We start from the raw sequence: 22,383 nt of genomic DNA, 5'->3' as shown, positions 1-22,383 counted from the left end.
CTTCTACAAATAACCTCTAATCAGAACACTGTATTCACAATTAATTAGCAAGCAGTAACATGAGCAGTGCTGTGCTTGCACTCACTACTTTAAATCCTACTGCAATGAATGCACAAAAATGGAAGATGAGAATCTAAACTTAATTTCCTGTCTCCTCCTCCCACCTCCTTCATCCCATGGAAACATGGGGGCAAAAGGCAGTTATTTTCTGCCTTCCACTCATTCTCTGCATTTGAGGTAGACACAAAGTACAAACACAAGAAAGGAAACTTTCACCCAGCTACCAATCTAATCAAACAACTTCAGGTGTGGCAAGCAAAATGAGGAAAAATTTCTTCAAACACTAATCATTGATTATAGCATCACTTTTAGTTCTAAAAAGGCTCTCAAGAATATTTATCTAAACTACACTGAATGCTTATTTTGTTGCTTGATTTTTGTAAGTCTGCTTTCACTTACTGCATATGTGTAGAAACAGGTGGCCAAAGGTTGGTGAGAAATCTTATCTTTGTATCTGCTTTTACCTCATCAGCCTTTACACCAAACTGATTTTTTTTCCTGTAATCATTCCTTTCCCTACTTAACTTATGTGACAAATGTTTTAATTATCAGTCCGTGATCTGTGCAAGGCACAAACCTAAACTTGTACTATTAAAACAGCTTCTCTCATGTACTCAAATAAATAATGAAAAATTCTGCCACCTGAACCAAAATTATCACTCCAATTAGCACAAAAAATGATAACTGGCAACAATTCATCAGGGAAACGATCAGAAAACATAACTTGAAACCAAATGAAAGTTATTCAGGCATATAAAGTACATTTCAAGGAGAAGAGCAGGGTTGGTTTTTCTCCCCCTTCTTCAAACAGTTTAATATGTTTGAGATGACCCTTTTCCGACATGATGCTCAAGTCCATTTTTTTAAATGAAAAGAACAATTCAGCCATTAAGACACTGCAGGAACTCATACTGGTCCAATACAGAAGAACTCATTATGTGGAAAAACCTCTGCTCACCATTTTTCCTCAGCTAAGACACTGCAGGAACTCATACTGGTCCAATACAGAAGAACTCATTATGTGGAAAAACCTCTGCTCACCATTTTTCCTCAGCATCTTAATTCTTATTCGCATGTGCAGTTCAAACATATTTTAAAAGTATTCAGTAATTTTCCTGAGTTATTAAAATGTAATATTAACATGGCATAACACATAGTAATGCTTGTGAGTGAAAACCAAAATATCCAGAAAAATAAATGTAAAAAGTATCAAACCTACATATATCACCTACTTACATAAGGGTAAACTTTTCTGCTTTCCCTGCGGCTGCTGGCGGAAAATGGTGTCTTTTTCTACAGTTTTCAAAACTACTTGAAATCAAAAGCTGTAGATTCATTATTTTACATAAGGAGCCAAGAAACCTAAAGCCACAGGTCACCAAAAACATTTTTTCTTTAGCTAAAATATGCACCTGATGGCATAAACATTTATGTGCAGCCCAGCTGTACTCAGTCTGCTCTGACACTGCTCTTCCCTCCACGTGTTACACCTCTTTCATTTAACAAACAAAAGACCCTGCCTTAAAAGTATCACAGAATCTTTTGTATCACATGTGGCAAAGCTTCCTGTACACGGCTTCTTTCTTCGCTCATGTGCTGGCCGATACTCCTCTCCAGAGAGGCAGCAATGCCAGCATCAGGGGCAGTGTGGCACACTGGATCCCTGACTCAAAGCCGACCAAGCTTCTTATACAGGGCGGAGGGCTGGAGAGCTGTGTCATCTCTATAAAGCCAGATGACATTTCTGTTTAGCAGGTTAAACTCCTTTCTCCCACTTCATGAGTTATAGGACATTTTCTTGAGCACATTAAACTATGCAAGCATTTCAATTTGATCTTTCACTGAAACTTTATTACAATGCAAAATATGAGAAGAAATCCACAAAATGCGCTAAATTTAGTCCCCTTCACAGCATCCTACATTTTATCTTTAAATTACTTTGTGAATCTAGTTTTATCAAAAAATAGGTATAACCAAATGAGGTCTCCTATCCCTGAAGGGCAAAATTCCTACTGTCAGTGCCTCAGTGATAATAAAGCACAAAGAGAAATAAAGAGACTTCTCTACAAGGATAAAAGGTTCATTTGTTTTTGGTGTGACCCAAGCATTTTGACTTATTTGCAAAACTGTAGAAGTAAATGGTGAACTTGAAAGGAGAAAGCATGGTCAGATTCTCACCACTGCTCATGTGAGGTGCAAATACTAATTTCCATTAACAGTAACCTTTATTCTGTGATAAGTGGGCACAAATATTAAGACAGATCAAACCTCACTAGTTATAATCACCTCCTGAGGAATTCAGACCTTCCATAGGTTATATTAGACTATAACCTGTGTCCATAGGATATAAAGTTTCTTAAAAAACTTCATCTTTATGCAGAGTCTTACACAGCCAAGATCACAATTCCCATTATCACATTTCAGGCAACTATTGTTCATTAGCCAGAAACAAAGTGATTCCACAAACATTTCCTTTTTGTATCTGAGGAGCAATGCAGTCTGCAAGTTCTGGTTTGGGTTTTTGCCTTAAATTATGACATACTATTTTTTCCAACATGTTCCATTATTAATATATAAACAAGCTAGTTAAAATACCAAACTAGCTGCAACAACATGAAGCACGAAGCCTGCAGATCCATTCAAGTAGACTAAAAGTCCGTTCTGCCCACTAGTCTGTCTCCAGCAGCATAACACAAGTGACATTTAGGTAATATCAGAGAATAATTCCTTTTTTTTGGCACACCTATAATTGTGTAATTTAGCAATCAGGAAGTTCTTAAACTGCTTGGCTGCATGCTTCATCCATATAATTATATTTAATAGCCATTGACACAGAAGCTCACAGGTTGATCTCAATTTCTTTTTGAAACCATTTAAGCTTTGTCTTTGACATCTCGTAACAAAGCTTCACCACTCAGTGTGACATACTGCAAGATGACTATGAATCATCCAAATATTAACATTCTTTACTCACCTTCCCTATCCCCTTTGATGATTTCACACGCCTTGTTTAGCCAGCTCTTACCCAAGACAACAGACTAAGGAGAAAAGAACTCTTCTTGCAGGGAAATTTTTCTGTAGCTTCATCTGTTGTTGTTTGCTTTCTCTGTACCTCTAGCAGACACCTCTTTCAAAACTGAATGCTGTGTTTTACCACTGGACTACGTGGAAGTACAACTACGATTCCCACAGCAATAATTTTTTTCCCCTTTTAAGTTCCTCTAACAATTTTAATGAAAATTTTGGACTATTGCTGAATACTGAACTGATTCAGAAAACCAGTGATATCAGTACCAATAGTTATTTTCCAGGTTGTAAAAAACAGTTTACAAATCTGCATGGATGTACTTGCTGAAAATTAGTATTAGTCACTCAGTGCTTCTTGATTCTTCTATAATAGTTCATGATCTCTTTGTTCATTCCATATTCCAGATAATTTCAAGATGTTCCTGAACATCAGTGTTGATAACTGTGATCTAGCTTTCCACATATAATGCTCCTAAATTTCCATCAATCCTTTTTCCCTTGTCTTCTAACCATTCTATACAAGCCTTGTCATAACTACTTGTTTGTTGGATTTCCCTCTACAAAAGACAATAGTGCTTTTTCAAGTATTATGGTTATTCACCTGCTAACCACTTTGGTATTTTTTTTTTTTATTAAAAACAGTACCAAAAGTCAGACTTACATATGAATCTCTAGTTTCTAAACTCAGCAGTCAAACATCTTATAAAAATGTGCCTAAACTAGTAACAGCCCTTCTACTAAAAAGTAAAGCAGATATAAGCATTATATGGTCTCACACTACAGCTTGGCAGTTTTACATTTTAGTTCCTTTAAAATTCTTGAGGCAATGCTGTTTGCTTTAGCAAATTTCTTATTCTTTGTTTTGAATGAGGTTTCAGATGATGATACATCATCAGACTCATTCCTCAAAGAATCTCTGGTACAGTAAGTTCAACTCTTTTATTTCTGCTGCTGGAAGAAGTTTTTAGAACTAACTGCTCTACATCTAACTATCTGCTTACTCAAATTCTCTTCTGGCCTGTATTGAAATGATTTTACACTTAATTTGCCAGAATTATGCTCTATTCATCTTCCTGCTTAGGAAGAATCTCCCACTTTGTATGAAAAAAGATACTGCTCAAAGAGACTTTGTTGATTAAACACATTATGTTTTTTAAACTGTTGGGAAATTTTTTATTTGTGGTTTCAATCTACTTACATATAGCAATCTGTAGATGTACTCCTATTATCATCACATCATGTAAGTTCAAAACCTGTATTTTAATTTTCATTTTAAGAACCGATTCCATAATAGTGTAGGTACTTTCCACTATGAAAGCATAACTTTTAATCCTAGTATAAATTAACAATATATCAATTCCACATTAAGCAGAGAGAAGTAATGTTTCAGGAGTAAATATGGGATTAGTCTAACATTTTAAATACTACAACTTTTAGTAGTTATCCATGTACAATTCAAAATACTGCAATTCTTCTCTTTTGTTTATGTTAAGATGGGAATAATTTACAAGGACATTAAATAATTCACAGAATGACCAAATGCACACAATGAATGCTAATTAAATCCCTTACCACATTGCTCAGATACACACTGCTAGAGTCTAGGAGTTGATAAGAGCAGTTTGGAAAATAAAAAAAAAAACCACAAATGCAAAAGCAAAGTTTAATCACGTACCAGTTAGCAATATCTTTATGAGCTACGAGGTTCTGGAGGAATGCTTGCAGTCCCAACTGTCGATCTTCCAAGAAGTCAGGATTGTAATTATCCTTGAACCAGCGCTTTGGTGGAAGGGCCAACCGAAAGCCCGGAAACATATCTTTTAGCTGAAATTGAAATCAAAGCCAATTAAAAAAAAAAAAAACAAAACAACAAAACACCAAGAAAAAAGTCTTGTCAAAATACTCATTTTGACACAGGCACTGACTTTACTCAGAATTACAAGATCTTTCTGATTTCCGCTAAGTTCAAGCAGAAGGCTAAGTCTCAACCATAAGTACAATTCAAATTACAGCATAAATTGTGGACACAGTTCTGTCACTTGCTGTGCTGCCTTATGCAATCCAATGACCTCTCAAATTTACAAGATAAAAATGGGAATGAAAACCTTTGCTTTGTTATTCAATGTTCAGTATCACATGGGGAAGCATTTCAGTGGTGTTTCTTCCAAAGTACTCAGGGACAATAAGTACTATCTATAAAAATCCATTACAGATCTACAGCTCTGCAACTTGCCTTTTTGGGGGGGACTAACAGACTAAATTACAACACTTGCCTGAGACACTTATAGTAAAGAGTAGCTCTTTGTACACTCAGAATATTAAAATTTCAATATGCATGTGAAGTTCAAACCCTAGTAGTAACATGCAAAATTGTACTGAGTTACTTAAATAGCAATGGGGTATAGCTGACATTAAAAGTATCTAGAATTTTTTTAATTCAGAAATTAAATATTCAAGGGAATGGAAGCATGAAACTATATTATAATGGACTTACCCAAAGATGCCAATTATTTTTTCTAATATGCTTAACTATCAAAAAAACCACTAACACTTCAATAAAAAACAATTTTTGAAGCCTTTTCTAAGAAGGGATGCTTGACACAGAAAAATATTGGAAGACTTACAACCAGCATGAAAATGCAAACTAATTTTACAAAATCTGATATCCCAACTGCCACAAGAATTGTTTAATCTTTTTTTCTAAATACAGGATCAAGACAACTTTTGTCAGAGGTGTACTGCATACACCTAATATATTCACACAAATGTTGCAGTGGCAGGTATTTTAGAATCTGCCTTGAAAACAGTTTAGCACTCAGCATTTACGAAGCTGCAGTGTAATTCTTCAGTGGGTGTCTGGATCCTTGTTGAGCAAAATTTAACCCTTCTGACAATAAGTGTTATCTATTTAACTACTCTTTATGGACTCACAGAAAATGCTAACGGGTAGCTTTTTCAGCAGATTAGGTTTTTAGAGCTACTGCATTTCACATACAATCTCTCTACATAGTTTCAAGGAAGAACCACGTTAATGGATCACCTTTACTCACGTAACTACCATTTCACAGCATAAGAAGGGTGCCTTTTAAACATCACAAGTATTGTATATTGAAATATCCCACGATAAATACAAGTTTCTTATGTATAATTTATCGTCAAAGCCTTGCTCTTTATTTCTGCATTCAATTATTTAAGTGTATGTTTTCCTCTTACTGAATTTCATCTCGATATTAGACTCCTCTTGATATTTTTAAGTTTATCTTTGGTCATCAGCAGTTCCTTCACCTATTACCAAGTAATCATAAATATCACATATATAAGTATCCTCTACATTCCATAACAGCTCTTAAATTGATAAAATACTGAACAGGACTGAACTCAGAGAATATAACAAAATGAGTTCCTGTGTTAGCCATACAGAAGACCGCAGATAACCATTGCAGGGAAAGCTTTTCAACCACACAGATTTCTGCTTAATGGTAATTTCACTTGTCTGGTCACACAGATCATGTAATTTATTTCTAAGGAAAGAGTATGCCTACCCACAGACTACTCTTGTGGATGAGGAATATGAGAAAGCCAGCTGCTGTCAGCAGACTATTTTTCAACAGCACGTTCCTGGGGCATTTTTTCTTGAACACTCCTCAGACACAGCAGGAAGGTCAGACAAGTTATTCTGGCCACAATTGCTTCCTTGTATCCAGCACCTTTCCTACATGTCTCTCTCCAACATCATCACGTGATACATTATGCACCTCACATGAGGTAGTCTTGGGGAAAAATGGTTAACTTTTTGGTTCTAAACACTGGTCATTTCATTATCTGTTCAACATCTCTACCAGCACAGTAACAAACTTTAGAAAGAGACACTATTTCAGTTTTGCTGTAACATTTACTATTTGTTTTCCATAGTTTGCTGTCAAAGAATGGATCTCTTATTTTATTCTCTTTCCCTTACTTCTGTCTTTAAGGATTTATAATACTTTTCTTTTTACTCTTAGCATCCCATGTGAGTCCACTCTGCATCTCAGCCCTTTCACCTTAGTCTTCAGAAGTCTGTACTACCTTCCTTGTACTAACCTGTATTTGTATTTTTTTAATTACTTCTGACTTTAAGATCATTATGTGGCTTCTTGTGTACCCATACTTCTCTCTCCTTTGCCATCATCTTCTATTTGTCTTCTTTCAGTAGTTATGGAGTTTTCATAACCTTTTCCTGGCCTGGAAAGTAGACAACTTTGACATTCAAAGAATTTGTTCCTTACTTGAAATCTGTTCAGGTCTTAACTCGTTGCTGCACTTACTGATTTCATTCATAAAAGGGAAGTTAATGATTATGAGCTCTTTTACTTCCACTCATTTCTATTTTATTAGCTGTTCCCTACTAAAAATATTTCAGAAAATACTGAAAGTACAAAACACTTTCTAGGATCTTATTGCTATTTTGCCTTCTTTATGTTCTTTAAGAGATCAGGGTAAATAAAGAATGCTATTACTATAAGTTCAGTAACTCCTTTTTTTAGTTAGCTGAGCTATATTTGTTCATCCTGATTTTATCTACACATGCCCCCACTGTGACACTGTACCTACTCTCACCTTTTCTCCATTTTTAGCCACTGCTGAAGTCCAACTCTCAGTTCAGTTTGGACTCATGAATAAGTATATACCTGACACACAAAAAAACTTACTGCTCTTTGTCTTTACTTGGTTTTCCTGCTATGTTAACCTCTCAAACTGATTCACACAGCAATCACAGTGATCGATTATTCAGTTCAATTGGCATTTAATGCCAAGTTTCTAGTACCATTTCAGGGAATTAATAACTTGCCACCAACCTTGAGAAGGGTGGTGAGGAAAAGGACTTACAAGATAGTGCATGTCTTTTGCTTACGCTGGATTTCTAGGAGAAAGGGTACAGAAAATCTCGAAAGTTTACATGCATGCAACTGCACATCTATATTTGCCATTAGAGAACAAAAAACTGCAAGTGTTGCTCTGTGCCTTTTAATGACTGATGCTTGCGTACAACCATTTACCCTTTGGTCTGCAAGACACTATGCTTTTTCTAATACAGAAATGCCAGCTGTGGGAACTGAAACATATCATCATTCTGGACATTCTAGAGAATTACAGAAAAATAGCATAATAAAACTTTAGATGTATACTGAAAGATGAAAAAGCTTCAGACAGTGACCCAAGGAAAAAAATAAACATTTTCCTTTTAAACAGAAATCCTCATACTTAGAAATCATGCTAGAAGCCAAACACTTTTGTCAAAGTTTTGATGGCAAAGACTAAGGACTTCACTTGTAAAATCAAAATATTTATTCTAAAATTAATACTTGTGGCATTTCAATTTTTCAAAACACTGATAACCACAAAAACAATTCTTGACCTATACTGGACACAGCTGATCAAGATACAAACTGCTGTATGATGTGACTTCCAAAATTTGAATTGAAACACTAAGATCATCATCTCAACAGAAGTCAAGCTTTTGTGAATACCAAGACTATCTAAAAAGATTGACATTTCTTCAAAAAGAAGTCTGTAAACTAATTAACATTCAACAATTTCATTTCAGACTGCACTGATGTTTTAAAGGTAGCCTAGAAGATAAATAAGCATGTCAAACCAAGAACACAGAGAAATGTATAAGTTCAAGTCCATGTTCAAAATTTCAGCTCAATTAAGTTCTTAGCAGAATGGGCACATAAATCAAAGCAGATAAGGCATGTAAAAAAATTCCTTACCATTGGTAAAGAAAAGGAGTGTTATAAAAGTTACAAATTGAAACATGAAAGAACGTAATAGCAGAAAATATGTTAAACTGGCAATGAAAGATTATTCTTAGGAGTGAAGAGAGTGGAAAAAGAAAACTGTAATTCTGTTTTTCTACTTTCGGTTGCCAAGTACAATTGAACAATAATAAAAACTTGTGGTTTTCAGATAAGAATTTTTTGCTTTCAAGTGTTCTTAAAATATTGAGTTGCTGATCCAGAATTCTTAATTATCTCCATCTTTAAAGTTCTCATATAGTATTTAGCAATTAACTTTGAAGACACTGAAAGCAACTGAAGACTGACCAACACACAAAGAGCTTCGTGAAACCTCAGGTTTATCATGAAAAAAACAGAGTTTGTTAGGCAGAAATTGAATGAATAATTACTGGATCATTCCTGCAAGAGGCTACAAGTCCCTAGTTCTATTTTCATGCAGGGGATAAATATTGAAGAGTTAATTTCCTTTACCACATAGACTAAGAACAAATACAAAGTCTTAAGTACACTAAGCTTCAAATGGAGCTGTTACACCTTCTTTGTATCAGCTGTAGTGATTTCAGAAGAAGTGACAAAAAGGTGAGAGACAAAGAAAAGGAGACATGAAAGGACAGTAAGGCACGACAGCTGAGAATTTACCAGTGTATAAAATTCCCACCTTGTCATTAAGCCTGGAGAAGTCAGTGTATCGTCTGAAAACTACCCAACTTTCCTCTGGACTTCTTTTTACCAGTATTTTGTATACCTGTGTAGAAAGACAGGAATATCACAGTGCATTGTCTGGAAGGCTGAAATTATCCTTTATTTCTTAAGGAAACAAATTCATGGCTAAAAAAAATTCTTAATAGATTAAAAGAAAATAACTTAATTATCAGTACAAACAGTATAAATTAATTTCAGAATTTAAGAAAGCGAGTTACTGCAATTCCTAAATATATTTAACTATTTCTTTCTCTAAGAAAGGGTCTGTGAAACTGTACCCAAATTTATTCTCCCGCAAAACACAAGTCTCAGCTATCAAAGAGGTAAAGGAAGTATGTTTTAGTGATCTACTTTAACCTTTGCTAAATTATAGTTTTATTCATTGAAGGCAATCTGTTTTTAAGATGACTGTTAATAATAAGGTACTGTGATATTGTTTTAAAAGGTCTCATCTGACTTGCTTCACAAGGGAAAGTGAAGCAGAATAAAATTATATCCTCCTTTGGTTGCATTTGTCTTGAAAATTAGGTTTTGTCTTTCCAGGCAAAATACGATTTCATTCTGATAACTGCATCAGAATGATTATACTGGCACCATATATAGCTGAAGAAATGGATCCTTTGAATTAGATTTAGCAACATAATAGCCCAGCAGTACTATACTCGTATTCAAAAGTAAATGGATAAATAAACAAAACAATAATCAAACAAAAAAAATCAAACAATTACTTTTTAGGAGGACTAATACTCAAATGCCTGAACACAATGAATATGACAACATAACTTCAACTAGAAAACATAAAACAGTGTCTACTGTCATAACCTTACTTTCTCCAAGGTAAGGAAAGAAAGGTTCTGCAATTGTACTGGGTCAGTGTTCCCAGTCTACGCATTTCTAGTTTAAAGAAAAAAAAAATGCAACACAGAAAAAGATATTAAAATAGTAATGATAAAAAAATCCCTTACTTAACCAAGTTCTATTTAAAATCTTATATTTTCTAATATGAATATCTATATTTTCTAACCTGTTACACAGTAAAATATTTTCCAGTATTTCATGCTTTCACAGCAGGTTTTCTTAGTTGATAAATGTATTTTTCTTGTTGTAGCTGCAACATGATAACCCTTGTGGTTGCCAACCTCTGTACATGTGTGAGATTGGTTTTAGCAATTTTGTATTCTATAATACATTAAGTAGCAAACAGTTACAGACACTACAGATAACTATAGTGCAAATTAATAGCAATTTTTCAGCAAGTACTTATCTATGTTTTAAACACAGAATTTCACTTTTAAATAGCATCAACTCCGGAAGTCATGGATTATAACTGAGGAGAGAGCTATTATCTTTTAAAATTCAAGTTGTATGACGTGCCTAAAAAGACAGCATTAAAAAGTAATTCTTCTGTCTTGCATTTTATGTATAAAAGCTTGTCCAAATATTTTAGTTTTCCTATCATACTAAAAGTATAAAAGGTTTTATTTTCATAAATAAAAGAAATAAATAAAGAAATGTAAAACTGTGAAGACTCTTTGCTAGAAGACAGTAAAACACAAAACAAGAAACTTTGGAATATTCTTGCCGAAGTACTTGCTAATCAATATTCTATTACATTCTTTTATTCTACTAAAAGTTCTGTGAAGGCATTGCTTAAAAATTCACACATAAAAAAAATTCATTTAGTCTGAGCTTCACTTTAAATGGTTTCCAAGTAAACATTAGACAAGTTGTTTTTTTGGTTTTTTTGGGTTTTTTTTAAGTCTTCACAAATTATGGTCAACTGAAGTGTAATAAGGAGTGCAATCAGCTTGTGATTAATGGTCCCCAAAGATACAGTCAATCCAAACCAAACATGTTTGGTTTTCCCCCAGAAGTTGAAAATAAATTTTTTGTTTGTTTTTATTTTAAAAATTACTAATCAATAAACCAGAACTGGAGTATTAAAAAACCCAGCTCTTAATTCCTTCACGTAAGATCTTGGGAAAAAATTACAAGTTAATTCAACAAATTCAATTAATTCCAATCAATCATGAATTGACTTATTCCACAAATACAAAATATTCCATGAAAATATGCCAATATTTAGTAACAATCTCTGGCCAGTTCAGCATCTCATTATCATTTGTACTTGGCTTAAAACAAAGAAAAAAAGTGCTAATTGAACATTCCAGGACTGGTAATTCACTTGAGACCAACTGCTTACAAAGAGATGTTTTTCAGCCTAGGTTTTCTCTCACGTAAGCTTCAGCAGCCACGTACTCCAACATGTACTAACACCTAACTCTCAACGTTAGGACATCATCCAGCTTAAGTAGTTCAGATTCATATTTTTGGAAACTATGAGATGCTACCAACAGTGAAAAAACAAACTCAGCAATTAAGTCTCTTCTCTTTTACAGGTGATCTCAATTTAACTTCCACTGTCTTCCATCTTACTGATTTAGCACTGCAGAAGCAAATCAAATTTCTAGGACTAATTACTTGCTGGCCTTAATGCACAATAGCAAGCTTATTTTCAACATCCCACTGAAAACAAACAGTTAATTATGTGCTTTCAGAAACAAACACAACAGCAGAAGTGAATTCAGGAAGAGTAAAAACGCATCCAAGCATTTTAATTATTGAAGAGTGTTTCACTTGTACCGTCAACTGGCCTTCTACATAAAAAAGGGAGTCAAAGTTGTCATTGTAACTATGGCTGAAGGAGACCTTACATGCACACTGGAATATGCCTTGGCATATTTTTGACATATTCCTTCTTCAAGGAAGAGATGAAGGTGTTGGAGTGCGTCCAGAGAAGGACAACGGAGCTGGTGAAGGGGCTGGAGCACAAGTCCTACAGGGAGCAGATGAGGGAGCTGGGGGTGTTTAACCTGGAGAAAAGGAGGCTCAGGGGAGACCTTATTGCTCTCTACAACTACCTGAAAGGAGGACATAGCCAGGTGGGATTTGGCCTCTTCTCCCAGGTAACCAGTGACAGGATGAGAGAACACAGCCTCATGCTGTGCCAGGGAGGTTCAGGCTGGACATCAGGTTAGGAATTCCTTCACAGAAAAGGCTGTTAAACATTGGAATGGACTGTTCACAGAGGTGAGAGTCACCTGGAAGTGTTCAAGAAACTACCGGACATGGCACTTAGGGTCATTGTCTAATTGTCAATTGTCTAATTGCAGTGATCAAAGGTTGGACTTGATCCTGGGGGTCTTTTCCAACCTAAATGATTCCGTGATATTTTCAGTCTAATCTTTGTCAATATAACAATATTAATAATTGCTTTAGTTTTGAAGGTTATTTTTTAAAAGGAATTTTTTAATCTACATGTGAAAAAACTTCTGCTCTTCTCTTATGCTACCATGCATGAACATGTTAGAAACCAAAAATCTTAGGAAAAGACAGGCTATCATTCTCAAATACTTAAAAAGAAGCATTATTTAATATATTGCAAAAAGAACCTGATGTCATTAGTATTTTAACTGCAATAAAGGCATTAGATTCCACACTAATGTAAAAGAAAAAAGGAAGGAAAAGAATTTTGTCTATTTCCGCCTCCTTACCTATTTCTGATTAATGTTGGTCATCTGAAGTAATTAATAATCACTAACAAACAGTTTGCATCAGTCCCACAAGCATTACCGAATTATCTCAAAGAAATGTTTCAGCCACATGCACAAAAACAAACGTAGAAATATGCTGATATTTATGGCATGTAAAAAAAAAATTAATTGCCAGCTACAGTAGACTTTGAGAAAAATCAATATAAACCAGTTAAGCTGGTGTTCTGGCATGAGATATGGCATAAGTGACTTCTCACTGATGTTTGCAGAACAGACTTCCCCTTACTAGAAACTGAACTCAGCAGGGCAAGAAGTTGAAACCTACGTGTTTGCACTTCAATACAAATATTTGAAGCTACTAATAACTGTAAAAGGCAAATATCAGGGTTTCTTATAATTAATTTCAAACAAAAAACTACATTTTATTTCAGATATTTAGCTACCTAGAACTCCTACAAGTTTAATTTCACAAGGAATTGTATCTCTGCAAGGAATTCCTGACTTTTCCAATAGAATTGATACCTAAAGTAGAATGAATTCCTACTATTCCACATATACACAATTACAGGAAAGACTGCTTCCGAGTTCTAGGTTTCCCACCTGTGTAATGGGAATGATATTTTCCTGTCAGGCAGTACTTTGAAGCTAAGCTGTTAAACTAGTAAAGCACTCCAACATCCCTGCACTGCAGGATTAATTAATAAAAAAGAATGCAAAGCACATTCAATTGTTATCTTATAGTTACAGGATGAACTATCCTATCCCCAAAAACTTACAGTGAATTTTGCCCTTTCCTCCATCACCTCATAGCCCAGTATAGTAGGCGTGGACGGTCGATCCTCCCAGCTCCTGGAATCTGTATTCTGCTCTATTTCTTCCACATGCTGAGTACAATATTCTATGGATGGATCCAGACCTGTAAATTTAGTCCTAACAAGTGGACTGCTACATGCAGATGACGTAGAACCAATCTGGTCAGGCACGCTCATCTTTTTAAAACTACCAATTGTACAGTCCTCCAGCTGTCCTTTGGAGGAGCTCGAACTTGTCGAGATGCTCCCAAAAGAAGAACTTCTTTGGTTTCTGTTTGTAAAGTTGGATGATGAACTTCCAATAGGAATAGGAACAGGAACATATGGTGTTGCCATCCTTCATGAAGAAACCTCTTAGTTTTTGGTCCAGGACTTTAAGCTTCATTCAGTGTATAAATCATGTTTTCTCTTCTTTTCAGGAACAGTACCTGCAGTGAAAGACAGAAAATACTGCTGTCATTTCTAAGTCAAAGCAAGAGTAAGAGGCGGTATATAGCAGTACTGATGGCTAAACATTTTCACAAGGAATTAGGCTTCACATAAAATGCTGCTTTTAGATTGTATTCTACCATTTGACAGAGAGCTTTAAAGCTCTTTCACAACTGTTTAAATTAAAATGACTAAAAGTTAAAGCAAGATTACAAAGAGAAAAATATTTTTGTCCTTCGTGATTTAAGTACTATTTTGTTTCATCCAAAGCGTCAGCAATTTCGGGGCATATAAGAAGCTGAAGTAGCTGTAGAGGCTGTTGAAGTTTAACAGCACAGGAGGTTTTCTCAGAATTGCTTCTGAGCAGACTACATGAGGCAAACACGCAACAATATACATGACATGAATCAAAAAGAAAAGACAATAAACAAATAAGGTGAAAAACATATTTGCACATTGCACATTGACTGAAGTATAATGGATCTGTTTTCAATGTTTTTCAAAACAACTCTGTTGCATATAATGCTGCAGGTATCTGTCACAATGTTAAATGGGCATATTTTCTGGAGTTGGAATTGGAGCAATTAAGTTTTACAAGCATGCACATCAGAAGCAGGGTTTTAACAGCAGCCACATTCCAGCAGATTAAAATGGAAAAAAAAATAGGCAAAAAAGATAAATACATTGCTTAATATTTTTTCTTCAACAAAACCATTACAAACCAATCATTTGTGTGCATGTGTGTACATTTCTAAAAAAAGGCAAAATAAAATTAAGACAGCAGTATCAAACTGCCAAAAAAACTTCTTATTTTAGCAAAGTACCCAAAGAAGAACTCTTTTAAGATACAAATTAAATGTCACCTTTTTGGACTAACAGGATTTGAGACATCACCCGTTTCACCCAGGTGTATATCACTCAACTATGATGCCACAGGAGGCTGTGGAATGGGAAATAGTCAACCTGATTCACATCATATTATCAATCATCTACTGCAGCAAAAACCAAATGAGTTTGCTAATTGTGAGGGTAAAGTGATGCTTTCATTCTCTTGCTCTAAATAAATCTTAAAGAACATGAATAAGGAAATAAATTTTAAATGAACCAGCATCAGCAAAACTGAAAAATGCTCTTGAACAAATTCCTTGAGTGAAGGAAAAAACAAACTCAGTCATCCTTTTAGCTGTATCAGGAAGTCCTCACAGACTCTGTCAGAAAGCTCAGGTAACTTCACCAGCAAGAACAATTTCAGACTGGCAGTGATTCCTCAGAAACACCTCTACTTCACTGTGGATAAGGCTGGACACGCAGCAGCATCTGAGGGAGATGGAATGTCAGTATCATAAACTCCTGCTGATTGACTTTGCTGGCCAGGCACAGGCTTTGGACTATCCAGCAGCTTCTGTTGCAGCACAGTCCTGTGCTTGATTGTGTGACTGAAGCCACGTGTCAGGCAGCTGACCTGCTCCAGCCTCCCTCAGTATGAGAGAAAACAAGTTACACCTGCACCCGAGACAAGATGTTCTCCTGGAGCTCCACCAAGAACTACATTCCTTTTTCCACCTGTACCTCAGTAAGCAAATCTCTTTTCTGCCCTGAACAGTAAGCTTTGCAATAATTTTTCTTTAATACAAATAGAAACATAAAGGTATGAGGTACTGTCTGGTAAATTTTCTCAAGCAATATTCTCTAAATAAATAAATATCTAAATGAAACATTGAGAAAGGTTTTCACTTGCTACATCAGTGACTCTTCCATGTTACCAGCATAAGGAATTGAGAACACACCTTAAAGAATGTCCAACACAGCTACGTTACTAGGAGGTATGATATTAAATCCCTATAAACAGAAGAACCCAACTGAGTCCAGATTGCAAGAAATCAAAGAATTTGTAAGTAAAAAGTGATTATCTTGTGCTGCATGACTACAAACTAGGAGAGGAAAGTAAGCCCACATCTCAGGGAATGCGATGAAGTTCACTTAGGAGTCTGTGGAATTTCGAGAAGAATAAAACAGCTGTGCTTTTCAGCACTTCATGAAAAGAAAAACAAACAAACAAACGCTCCAAAACTCTGTACAGAAATTTTCATCAGTTACAACACTTGTGAACAATGTGTTTCCTAGAACAACTTTTTTCTTTAAAGTGAAATGCATTTCTGAACAGCTGAATATTGGTATGCAACATAACACAGGCCAACCTGAGGATAAAGTACTCGGTGTTAAGACGCCAACACCTACACTGTACGTGCTTCAGCAGCTTTCATATCAGACCAGCTGTAATTTGGTAACACTGCCTGAATGCTTATTAGCAGCTGGACTGCACTAAGCCTTCTCCCAGGGTATGTTTTCTAGTTTAATTTCTCTGGTACTCTGCAAGGCCACCCCAAATCACAAGCCAGCGCACATTACATGGTGATGATGACTCTATTTTCTTCTAAAGGACACTCTTGACTCAATCTGATGCAGTAAACACACCCATAGATAAATAAAAGGGGTTGCTACTACCCATGTCACAGCAAAGTAGTATCTGAGCAACAGAAACGGCAGGTCTAATGAGCGAAGGGCACACCATGTCACTTAATTTGATTTTTTTTGGTCAAAAGCAAACAAAAAAAACCCACCACCAGAAAAAGAAACGTACAAAAATACTACATTAGAACTTAAAAGACTCAAATATACATATATATAAGTATGTAAATCGATATTGAACTGCAGAAGTATCCTAATTTCCAAATATGTAAAATATTTACATGCTATGAATTACAACAGTGTTTAAAATCACATTAATTTGCACTTTATGAAGGCTGAACACTAGAAAAACAAACAATGCTCAAACGAGGGTCACAATCTCAGGGATCAAGCCTTTTGTATGAATATAGTTTACTGCAAATTCATGCAGTAAAAGGAACAGCAAATAATTTCATTTCAAAAACCCTTTTACACAAACCACATCGGTCCTTGCTTACGTTTGTGGAGCAAGGAGGAGGGAAGATTTAGCTGCACACACTGCTACTCCCCAAGCTTCACCGTAGACGGGTCTCACGTGTCACTGCACAGAACCGGTAGAATCAGTGCACCACACCAACTTCCAGAGCAAACAGATCACTCACAACACCTCTGAGAAAACCCACAGACTGCATTTTCTTGTCTGGATATTCACCCTACTTTTGCAGGAAATTTGCTTCTTGTTTGGAAGCTGTATTTGGTTTAGCTTGATTCCCAACTCTAAGTTAAGAACGAAACAGAAGGAAGAGGACATTTGCTGGAAGCACTGGACTGCTAGATCTGAAACAGGATAGGACAGTCCCGGGAACCAAGCCGTCACATGCTACAGAGCAGCATGACACCAGCTTATCCCGGTGTTTACAGCAGCCACCTTCCTTTCTGCGGGTGAAGCAAATAGGCTGTAATAAAACCACTTAAAAAGGGTTCGCCTCCAGCTTGCAGCTATCGCAATTCCAAACCCTCTTAAGCTAATGGTTTGTACGTTCAGTGAGAAACACGTAAGCCACACGATTCAAGGATAATAGATTGGGAACAAAGCAATCCTTACTTAACAATTATAATTGGATTTAGAAGACTTTTAGCTATGCAATACTATTTGTGATCTGGTTACATATATTACGCCTCTGTTTGGACAACACAGACAAGCCGACCTCTGATGTTTACTGTTTAAGTACTACTGAGGAATGCCCACTGAAGAACAAGTGGAACATTTAGAGAAACAACTTGCTGGGTTAGGTTTGATGATTTTTTAAATAATAATAATTTTGTGCCGCCTTCAGTCAAGTTACCTGACAACATATTTCACCTGGTTATGAATTCGAAACTGAGGGGGATATTTATCACACCTCGCGCATACACACACACACAGAGGGGCAACTCCTGTTTCAAAGTGTGTGTGATGGAACTAGAAACCACTGAAGGTACCCTGCCCCCAAAACCTGCACATCAGGATGCGCTGCTTCGGCCGTGACGGTTCTGAAATGGGAGAACCGCCCCAGCCCCACCGGTACCGCCCGGGGTAACCTGGCCCGGCTCGGCCCGGCCGAAGGGCCACGCTCCAGCAGCGCGGCCGCCGCTTTACGTAACTCCCGGGGCGGCCGCCGAGCCCGTGGCACCGCCGGGGCCCCGCGAAGCCCCCATCCCTTCGCACGGGGGCTGCGGGGCTCGGCCGGTCCCAGCGCGGCGCCGGAGGAACCACGCCGAGGTGCGGCTGGTGAGGCGCCGCTCCTCACCCCCGCCCCGCCCTGGGCAACGCGGGGGGGCCGTCCCCGCCGTCCCGCCCGAGCGCAGCCAGACCCTGCGGTGCCACCGCCCGCGGCCGCCTCCGCACAGGTGCGCGGGAGCTGCGCCACCGCCGCGGCGCGGAGGCGGCGAGAGCCGTCCTTTCCTGGCGTGGGACGGGCGGTGGTGGGGTGAGGTTCGGTTCCGCTCCGCTCCGCTCGCCCGGCCGCTCCCACCCCCGCTCCCGCTCCCGCTCCCCTCATTCCCGGTGCCGGCGTCTCCCGCCCCGCCGCTCCCGGCGCGCGCCCCCGCTCACCTGCTCCCGCCGCCGCGCGCGCGCCCCGCTCCGCCGCACCGCCCCGGCCCCGCCCCGCCCCCCGCGGGGGCGGAGCTGCGGGGCGGGAGGGGCGGGGCCACGAGCGGATCGCAAGGACGGCGTGTCCCGGCGCGCGGTGCATTGTGGGCGTTGTAGTGCCCCGGCTGGCGCTGTGGCGCCCCCTGTGGGCGGCTTCGCCTCCGCGCGGGGCACCGAGAAGCGGGAGGGGAGGGAGAGGGATTCGCATTCCCGGATCCCGGGCGCGGGACAGCCCTCGGCCGCTTCCGAGTGCGGGTTGTTAGGGTGGTTTCGCGTAGGACCGCTGTAGAGCCCCACTGTACCCCAGGGTGTGGGCGGGGCGGCGGAACGGGGGTAATAGCGGAGTGCCGTGAAATTAACGGGTGAAAGTGATCAGAGAACTTCCCGAGGGACAGAGGGCGGTGGGTGTGTGTGGGGGGGGTAGTAAATCACTGTTCTGAAATAGTGGTGGGAATAAAGCAGCATCTCGGTATCTCGTAGCGACCTACTGTATGTAAACAGGAGCGGGGAACTCTGGAGGAAATGAACATAGCACAATTTGTGTCAAAAAGTATATTATGTGTGGGGTTTTTTATACCTCATGTAAAAACACAGTACCTAGAACTTCTTCTGGAGGTTACCACGTACCTGTGATTTTCTGGGGTTGCCCTTTCCCCCTCTTTGGATCTCTTTTCTGGCAGGTACATGGGCTCTTTAGGATTTTACAGTGCTGGCAGCTGCTGAAGCAGTATCTGTGCTTGCTGCCCGACATCTCTCCTGTTTCGTGGCTCTGGAAGATACGGCAGCTCTTGTTCCTGCTGTGCAGCTCATCTGCTTGTTTATCATAAACTCAGTGCCTTTTGCAGGGCATGGGCACACAAGTAGTGTAATGAAACTATCCTGTAAGGTGATCTGGTCTGTGACTGCTAACAGGTGTATAGGCCTGTGGTATCGCCCATCTCACTATACTGCCCTGGGGGCTGCCCTTACCATCAGAGTGAAATTCTTCTGTAAGAATTCTCTTCTTAGAATAATAGGGAGTTGGTGTGGTGGGTTTTTTTGTTGTGTTTTGTGTTTTTTGTTCATCTGTTTTTGGTTGTGTTTTTTTTTTTTTTTTCCCTGTGCCATATTATTTCAGCAGTATGCTAGGTTGTCTGGAATTAATTTTGAACTTTGTGGTTTTTATGGATGCTGGTCTTTTAAGCAATTTCCTCAGATTTGGCAGGATTCGCCATGAGTAGAATTAATAGTTTTGAAAAGCATTTTTGAATGACTAGCTCAGAAGCTATGCCATGGGGATCTTTTTTGGATCTAATTCCCTCTTTAACTTCTCAATTCTGTTTTAAATATGTAGTACTCAGAAGAGACAATGCACTGGATTTTAGAAATACATTTTAGTAATAAATATACTAAATCTGAGGAAACTTAATCAATTGCATTTTGAAAATTGCACTGCCGAACCAGGTATTCAGAGCACGTAACTATTATGAATTTAAACTTTATATCACTCAAGATGAAAATGTTGTTTAACGTACAGCAGCAGAAAAGAAAAAAGAATGTTAGAAACAAAATAATTCTAATTTCCACTTGTTCAGAATACTTTCTTCTGTGGTAATTGATCATGTCTGACCATTACAATAATTTTGTTGTATATTCTGTGTTTGAATTATTTTAACTGTAAATAGTTATTTATAAAGTTCCCTACCTACACCAAGCTAGTTTTTGAAAACAAAAGAGATTTTTTTTCCACATCTAGAAGCATTTGATAGTTATGAATGCGTGTTTTTCAGTTTGCTAGTCTTCTATCGTAAGAGGTGAGACATGATTTTATTATACAGATTAACATAAAATTTTTAACAGCCTGCCTGATGATAACGAAGTCAGTTTTCATTGTGCCACTGTCAATCGAATAAGAGTCCTATCCCAAATACTTTGAAGAGAACAAGATATATTTTGTGACAGTGAGCAGGTATAGGAACAAGGCGTGAGGTTGCATTTCTTTGGTCATTTGGAAATTCCAAAGAAGTCTGTAGGATTTTTGGCTGCTGAGGAATGTGGGCTCAGTGCCCTCACATCACAAGGCGAGATCCACCCACAAAATCATCAGGAACGACTGTTGTTTCACTGGGAGGAGACAAACTATGCAGGGTTAAGATGAATTAAAACTGGGTCTGTGCCCTTCGTGGTTTTCGCTTTGTAGTCGTTCTTCCCTGTGTACTCCGGCTGTAGCAATCTGTAAGGCTTTTGAGAAAGAACAGCCTCTGCTTGTGTAAGCAGATAAGTCTGTTACTCCAGTAGCAGGCGAGATGAGCCACCCTGTGGCGATACCTTGCAATTCACCTTCATGGAGGCGAAAGTTCGACAAAACTAGATGCTAAATGTGTAAAACAGCAGAAGGTGTTTGCTGGGTTTTTTTCTGCACATATCGATACCAGATGTCATCTGAGTTCTGCCTTCATGTGCTAGTTATTTGATTTTCCAGAGGATTGGTGTATATATATTATAGGTCTGATCAAAATCAATCTGGCCATTGTAATCCTTTGTGCCAAAGATATGATTTTTGCTAATGCTAGCTGGTTTGCTAGCTTAATTTAACCTTGTCTGGGGGCAAGAGCTTGTGGAATCGGAAAAGCCTATTAACGTAATAGAACTTTATGCAACCTCTGTGAACTTCCCAGCACTTTCTCTGCTGGGAAGAAGAATGCAGAAACTGCTAACTGTGTAACACTAGTGGTTCAGCAATGCCTCCTTCAGTTGTAAAAAAATAACCCCCAAAAAATAATCCTATAGGAGAGAACTCTGGGATAATGTTATTGAATTAAATGCAGCTTCTTTTGTGCTAGTTGACGCATAATGGGATATGTTTTCCAAGTCCCACCTGCCCCCATGATCATGTGAAGGTAGACTTCCAATCAGGTTATGGGATTTAGGTACTCAAATCTCATTGCATTTCAATTGGATGCAGGCACTCAAATTCCATTGTATTTTAGAATCCATGCATTCAATCCCATTATTTTCCATTGGGATTTGGGTCTTTCAGGATACTGTGAAATCTATGACTTGGAGGATATTTGTTTTATGGCAAAACAGCCAGCTTTTTTTTCTCAGCTGTAGAGTCTTCAGTGTTAGAAGAGATAGAGTTTCTCCTAAAGGCAATTATTTGTTTAATTCCTTTCAAGTGTAAAAATTACACAAGTTTAAAATACAGCTGGATACTTTGCAAGTAGACACAAGCGCTGAAACTGGGGATTTCATAAAATGTGGGCATCCAGACCCCACACTATGACTGTGAAATACTTTCGGCAGTTGCCATGTCATTCTAAAGCGTCACCACTTCATAGGTATTATATCAGTGTGTCTATGTTGTGTCTTAATACTTCCTATGTTTGTGTGATGCTACTTCTGCACATATTCAGGGGGACCTTGGCTTTTGAAAGGCTAAAAAACCATGACCTTTT

At 38.1% G+C, this 22,383-nt stretch overlaps 1 protein-coding gene across 2 annotated transcripts in view; it reads right to left on the bottom strand.

The window, feature by feature from the left end:
- SNX16 (sorting nexin 16) overlaps positions 1 to 18,950 on the bottom strand; it is a 29,429-nt gene extending 10,479 nt beyond the window's left edge. For both annotated transcript variants that reach the window (XM_027905319.1, XM_027905320.1), the window contains exons 1-4: positions 18,908 to 18,950; positions 13,900 to 14,363; positions 9,526 to 9,612; positions 4,763 to 4,911 (exon numbers count right to left, since the gene is read on the bottom strand). In XM_027905319.1, coding sequence (XP_027761120.1) covers positions 4,763 to 4,911; positions 9,526 to 9,612; positions 13,900 to 14,271 — 608 coding nt within the window. In that variant the 5' untranslated portion in view covers positions 14,272 to 14,363; positions 18,908 to 18,950. The remainder of the gene's footprint in view (positions 1 to 4,762; positions 4,912 to 9,525; positions 9,613 to 13,899; positions 14,364 to 18,907) is intronic.
- Between the last annotated feature and the right edge of the window lie 3,433 nt (positions 18,951 to 22,383).

This window comes from Empidonax traillii, unplaced genomic scaffold (assembly GCF_003031625.1).
Source record: "Empidonax traillii isolate 1590-97213 ecotype Southwest subspecies unplaced genomic scaffold, ASM303162v1 scaffold1140:size184413, whole genome shotgun sequence".
Taxonomy (NCBI): Eukaryota; Metazoa; Chordata; class Aves; order Passeriformes; family Tyrannidae; genus Empidonax; species Empidonax traillii.
Note: the sequence above shows the minus strand (reverse complement) of the source record. Positions and strands in the feature narration are given on the sequence as shown.